The sequence below is a fragment of the Nerophis lumbriciformis genome, linkage group LG08 (assembly GCF_033978685.3).
Source record: "Nerophis lumbriciformis linkage group LG08, RoL_Nlum_v2.1, whole genome shotgun sequence".
Taxonomy (NCBI): Eukaryota; Metazoa; Chordata; class Actinopteri; order Syngnathiformes; family Syngnathidae; genus Nerophis; species Nerophis lumbriciformis.
Genome location: NC_084555.2, coordinates 18,728,032 through 18,735,000, shown reverse-complemented (window position 1 = coordinate 18,735,000; position 6,969 = coordinate 18,728,032). Strand labels below are relative to the sequence as shown.

The 6,969-nt window shown below is 44.8% G+C and overlaps 1 protein-coding gene across 1 annotated transcript; it reads left to right on the top strand.

The window, feature by feature from the left end:
• The first annotated feature begins 3,451 nt into the window (after positions 1-3,451).
• Positions 3,452-6,312, top strand: LOC133611526 (Krueppel-like factor 11). The gene is made up of 4 exons (XM_061968389.1): positions 3,452-3,666; positions 4,127-4,390; positions 4,546-5,398; positions 5,582-6,312. Exons 1-4 carry the CDS (start codon positions 3,628-3,630, stop codon positions 5,896-5,898), a joined length of 1,473 nt encoding a protein of 490 aa, XP_061824373.1. The 5' UTR covers positions 3,452-3,627; the 3' UTR covers positions 5,899-6,312.
• The last annotated feature ends 657 nt before the right edge of the window (positions 6,313-6,969 follow it).

Sequence of the window (6,969 nt, the reverse complement as noted above, 5' to 3'; positions counted from 1 at the left end):
AGGTGCGCTTGTTTTATGTCTCTGTGAGAAGGAGAGACAAGAAAGAGTGGAAAACACCTGTAGTGTAATGCCCGCAGCTAAAAGCAACTGCGTGAGAACGTATACTCGAATATCACGATATAGTCATTTTCTATATCGCACAGAGACAAACCCGCGATATATCGAGTATATTTGATATATCGCCCAGCCCTAGTAGTAGGCTTGAATATAAATTCAAGAAAAGGCACCGGTTTTATTTAACAAGTATATTTATTATTTGTGGCCACTGTTTGTACAGTAACGCTGTGTTTGAATATTTAATTAAGTCATTCTTTGGGGTATCATTAGATGGTACGCCACAGTTTGAGAATCACTGTTCTAAGAGATAATCAGATTTGGTTCGCCAGATTTGGTACTAAATAAGCTTCCAAATGTAACAGTTTATATTACTGGAGCGTGAAATTGCTGGATTTTTCCGACCACGACCCCTTAAGAAGTATGCCGGGCCATCAAACACGTGTTCTTTTCGTTTGCTCAGTGTGGGTGATATAACGTCATATGTAGGTCAACGCTAACTTTGGGGATTGTGAATGCAGGGGAAGAAAGTGGCCCTATGGGGGTACTTACAGAAAGTTTTTTTTTTAAATCATTAGAACAAAGGATGTCGCTTTGTTTATCGGCTATTCTGCAGAATGGAACAAGGTTTTTCCTGTAAAAAAAAAAAAAAAAAAGAGTAAAAAAACTTGAATAATACAAATAAATAAATAAATATTTAATATTTATATTTAATATTTAAAAAATATTGGACATAAGAGACAGTCTTTACGTCATACTTCCAAACATTAGGGATCAGTCATTAAATCTAAAGTAAGATCAATCCTCCTGTTGGCAAGTTCATACTGAAATATTGCTCACTTTTTGAGCATATTAACATTATTTAAGTGTACATGTAATACAAACGACGTGCTTGTTTATCCATGTTTCCACGAGGCATTTTCGAAAACACAAACAACCAAGAGCGCACTTCTTCTGGTGCTAATGTTGCGTTCAAGTGCTATGGGAAATAGGACAGCTTCGACATTCCGGCAGTGCTCGCTGCTTTTGTGAAAGCAGAGCGCTGTTATGAAACATGTCAAATAAACGCTTTCCCCGAATAATTTGATATTGTATGCTGCCAAAAAATATTTTCACAAGAAGAGGAAGCCATTGTGTATTTTCTTAGGCTATTTGCTTAAGTAACTGACCTAAATAAATACATGTTTTGCAGTTGCTTTCATAAGAGTCAGTTATTTACAGATAACTTAGTAGAAGTAGTTTTCATACTATTATGAAATATTTCCACTTGTTAACCTCCTATCCTATAACTATACAGAAGGGTGTGGAAGGCTCAATTCAAATATTGATGGGATCGATACCAATGGAGGCTTGATGCTAATACTATATTAAATATATACTGTATACAAGACTGATACTATTCGGTATAGCTCGGTTGGTAGAGCGGCCGTGTCAGCAACTTTAGGGTTGCAGGTTCGATCCCCGCTTCCGCCATCCTAGTCACTGCCGTTGTGTCCTTGGGCAAGACACTTTACCCACCTGCTCCCAGTGCCACCCACACTGGTTTAAATGTAACTTAGATATTGGGTTTCACAATGTAAAGCGCTTTGAGTCACTTGAGAAAAAGCGCTATATTCACTTCACTATTGAAGCAAAAAAGGGCCTGTATCTGCAATACTGACCCTGTATCTACTTTTATCGTATCGATACCAACATTTTTAGTACCGCCCATGTACCACCACTATCCACAACTTTCCAAAATGGCATTGAAGACTGACCACACCGCCCAAAAAACCCAAACCTTTCCTATTTCAAAGAGAACACTTGCATCAAGTATTCATATCCTACACAATTATTCACCGCTATACTATGTCGTCATTAGACTTGCGTTTGATTCATATATTTTCAAGTGTGCGACGACTGAACACTGACATTTTTTTTAAACATTGTATAATAACTATACATAATCAGACAATAATAGCTATTAAATCATACCACATACATTAACTCAGGGTTCTTCTTCCATTTACTCCACGTATTATTGATATGCTAAAAATCTTAACTTGTTGTTCAGAGATACTTTTTTCAGTTCTCCGTATTGCCTGGTACGCAATTGTAAAATTGGCAATAAAACTTCTTGAATGTTGAGAAAATGTGTAGGGCAGCACGGTGGACAGGGGTTAGTGGATGTGCCTCACAATACGAAGGTCCTGGGTTCGATCCTCGGGCTCGGGATCATTCTGTGTGGAGTTTGCATGTTCTCCCTGTGACTACGTGGGTTCCCTCCGGGTACTCCAGCTTCCTCCCACCTCCAAAGACATGCACCTGGGGATAGGTTGATTGGCAACACTAAATTGTCCCTAGAGTGTGAATGTTGTCTGTCTATCTGTGCTGGCCCTGCGATGAGGTGGCGACTTGTCCAGGGTGTACCCCCCCTTCCGCCCGAATGCAGCTGATATAGGCTCCAGCGATCCCCGCGACCCCGAAAGGGACAAGCGGTAGAAAATGGATGGATGGATAGGTGTGAATGTGAGTGTGAATGTTGTCTATCTGTCTGTGTTGGCCCTGTGATGAGGTGGTGACTTGTCCGGGGTGTACACGGCCTTCCGCCCGAATGCAGCTGGGATAGGCTCCAGTCCCCCACTCCCCCCACCTTCGCGACCCCAAAAGGGACAAGCGGTAGAAAATGGATGGATGGAGAAAATGTGTCTACAATAAAAACCAAGATTCAAAACAATCGAAGCCATCAAAACAAATACAATCCCAATACTAAAATTCTATAACACATCAATAGTTAAAAGCTTTCTTAATTTTTTTAAAAATGTGTTTATTTTGTGTTGTTTTGTTTTTTACTGACCTGAAGAAATACAATTTAACAAAAAAATAAATAAATAAATAAAATTGCAAAATGCAAAGAGAAAAAGATTAAATACTGATACTAATAACTAATAATAACAATAATTTGCCTTTAAATATAACGTTGCTTGGACTTTTTTTTTTTTTTTTTTTTTTTTACAAAAAAAGGAATCAAAGTGGCTCCCTGCATTCTTTATTTTGTTTCCCAGTATTGGAACGTTTTGCACACTACTTTCCGAACGTGTATACAGTACAGAGCAGTGGAGACATTTTTTCCCCACAACCCGTAAAGGCAGCATACACTCGATCGACCTTTCGCCCAGTTTAACGGATAGCAGTTCATCGGGTTTACTCTGACACGGCTGACTCTCTAGCCACGCCCACCAACGGCCACGCACCCCGTTTCCTCCAACCGCCCCGTGAGCATGCACTGTCCACGCGTCTGCCGCCCGCTGATTGGCCGCAGCGCTGCACACACTCGATTGTGATTGGCCGAGTGTTGCCAACCGCCGGTGCGCGTTGTGGGAGTTTTGTTTTTCTTTTTTCTCTCCGCCCCCTGTTTTACTCACACAGCTGAGAGAAAAAAGGAGCCAGTGGAAGGGGAAGGGGAAAAAGGCACCTCACAGCCCTGCGTGCCTCAGATCAAGCAGCGGGCACCGGGATCGCCGTGTCTCTTTGTTCTATACCGGCTTTTTTAACAACGCAAAAAAAGTGACATTTTGACCGCGTTGTTCACTCATGCCATCCCGGAAGTATATCGAAATGGAACCTCGCGGGGTAAGACGTGTTATTATTTGTGTTGTTTTAGCTTCCCACGCTTGTTTATGACTATCAACTGTTGCTTTACCGGTAACTTGCTTTTAATGTTGTCAACACCCACTTTTAATACGATACACCAGTTTTATGTCGCTTTTGAATTCCCTTTCACCAACTGAAAAATAACTGAAAAGTAGTCATGTAAGAGCGATGACTGTCGGGTTGTTTACTGTTTAGAAGTCCTGTGGCAAACCTGCTTTATGGGGGATTTCACATGGCTCATCACGTCACTCTCTGGTCTATATTTGGCCATGGGAGGCGTCTTGGCTCTGGGCCGAGGCAGTGCATGCTGGCCCAGGGTGTAGTCAGCCCCCTTTCACCCTTTTACTTCATTTAAAATAGATGCAAGAACAATGACAGCGCAAAATGCTGCTTATTCCTGTACGTCATCGTTGTTTACGCCGCTGCTTCTTCCTTCCAGACCGCGGATGACTGCGGGTCGAAGCGGAAGAGGCATGACACCGAGCAGTCTGTCACCAACAGCTGCTCTTCCGGTTTGGAGTACACCGATCTGGAGGCAGCCGAAGCGCTGGTGTGTATGAGCTCCTGGGGTCACTTTGTCGGTGGCAACAGGCCGAACCCCTGCAAGCCGAGACCCCTCACCCCTGCCTCGGATTCCTGCGACTCCCTCCTGCCCCCGGAGCTCCCAGAGCCCCCCAAAGACTTTGTGTCTCTTTCTTCTCTGGTAAGATTGATGTGACGTTTGACTGTTTATGCAAGTGGACTAACGGCTTAAAATGTTTTGGAGGGTGGGTGGGGTGTCATTAAAAAGTCCAAAGAGGACCACTTAAGCTTGTTTAGATTGTCCTCCTAATTCTTCTCTTCTTTCTCCCTCAACAGTGCATGACTCCGCCTCACAGCCCCATCTTTGCAGAAACCTCATCCTCCAGCGCTGCCGTGTCCTCACAATGCTCCAAAGCCTCCCCCTCCCTCCCCACTCCGCCGCAGCCCTGTAGGTCCATGGCGACCAGCGTAATTCGCCACACGGCAGACAGCTCCCCCCGCCAATACCACATTCCAGCGGCCCCCAATTTAGAGAGAGGTAGAGTTACGGAAAGGGCCGCGACGCTGCAGCAGCGGCAGAGCATCACCCTGGCGGAAAAGATAACCACACCCCCGTCTCCTCCTCCTCCAGCTGCTTTAGCCGCTGGTCCTTTTCCAGCCTCTTTGGACAATGTCTCCGCACTCATTCCTGTCAGCACTCAACAGCAAAACAGCCCTGCAAACCTAACCCCACCTTCAGTCAACAGCCCTCAAATCATCTGCCAGATGTTCCCCTTTCCCAGCCAATCAGGCATAATATCAGCCTTAATCCCCAGTGCGGTCCAGACGTCCCGGGCCCGGACTGCCTCCACGCCCATTCTCCCTCAGCCGGCCACCTCAAACCCCGCCCACGTGCAGCAGTCCCTCATTGTAGGCTCGGCGGTGCCTCAGGGTACGGTGATGCTGGTACTCCCCCAGTCCTCTGTCCCCCAAGCCTCCCACGGACCTCAGACTGTCATGACTCTAGGCAACAACAAACTCCTCCCCTTGGCGCCGGCCCCAGTTTACGTACCCACCGGACCCGGCGGGAGCGCGGCGGCCTCAAAGATGGACTTTTCCAGACGGAGAAACTACGTGTGCAACTTCCCCGGCTGCAGGAAGACGTACTTCAAGAGTTCGCACCTCAAGGCTCATCTTCGCACACACACTGGTGAGTATTTCTGCGTGGATGTCACAAGGAAGTGGAATTCAGTGTGACGACCGCAGCATCCTGTTTGTTAAAATTCCTTTTATTTCCGCAGCGGACGAGAGTGATCTCATTGTTCTAGCTCAGTCACACAGTGATCTTTTTTTTATGAGCGCATAGTGACTCCTTCTTTTTGGCCTGTTTTAGGTGAGAAGCCCTTCAGCTGCAGCTGGGACGGATGCGACAAGAGGTTTGCCCGCTCCGATGAGCTCTCCCGTCATCGGCGAACGCACACCGGCGAGAAGAAGTTTGTGTGCTCTGTGTGTGACCGGCGGTTCATGCGCAGCGATCACCTCACCAAACACGCCCGGCGCCACATGACCGCCAAGAAAATCCCCACCTGGCAGGCTGACGTTCGAAACCTGAACAAGATGGCCGCCGGCAAAAACCCTCCAGCCAAAGCCACCGCCACCAGCACCAGCCTCGCCACCATCAGCATGCTGGTACCTGCTGGCTCTCAGTAGGCAACAAACACCTCATTAATGCAGGGAGCGGCCTGGCACAAAATGGCTGTCTGACTCATGGGAATAACAAGAAAAACATGCACTGGACCTTTAAATCTCGACTGCTCATTTGTACATGTTCACGAAAGGATTCTTTTTGTTTCATGGATGCACTCTTCTGCCAAAGCCTTTGTATGACTTTGCATTTTGTAATCTCCAACCCTTTCCACAGTGTTTTTATTAGTTGTGACACTAATACGTGAATGTATTGATTGTTTTGTTGTGTGTCCGATTTTGCGGGGGAAACGTTGCTATATAAACAATGTAAATATGAATATGTAATCGGCATTACTATGATTATACCTTAATGATTACTGCATACCTCTGTCTTTCATATTATTTAATACATATTTGTAATTAAAAAGATGGCTCATTTACTGTTCATTATGTCCTCCTTTTCTATTGCTACGGTGTCGAATCTAGGAAAAACAAAGTGTGAGCTCAAAATTTGAGTCAGCAATTCTCTGCCCACATCCTGCGTGTCACACCGTTCGCCCTTACCGCCCTTTTTTGGTCTGATGCTTGCTGGCCTCCCTGATGTGTTGACAAGTGTGTGGGATATCTTCCTGCTGGCTGCATGATTTTGTTATTGGCGTTATAAAAGCTGGTTTTGTAAGACCATGAATAGAAGTCATGTCCTGTTTACTACGGGACTGCTTAATGAGTCAGGGCAGATCAACCGTTGAGTGTGTTTAATTCCATCATTGCTATAAACAGATGGGAACTGATCATTTATATAACTAAAGGATTAATTGAAAACACAAGTATTAAGAGTGTAACAACATACAAATGAGAAGAGAACTATTATAGTATTAGACTGTAGCTACTGTATACTGTACCAGTCAAAATTTTGGACACATTTTCTCGCGCAATTCAATCGAATGGTGACCTTTTTTTTTAAACTCGTATTGTACATCCATGTCATTTAACATATAATATTGAATACTTTACATTTGAAATGATATAACGAATTTATTTGTGCGTCATCTTACCACTGATGCTTCTTCCTGGTAGGGGTGTCCCTCACCCTAG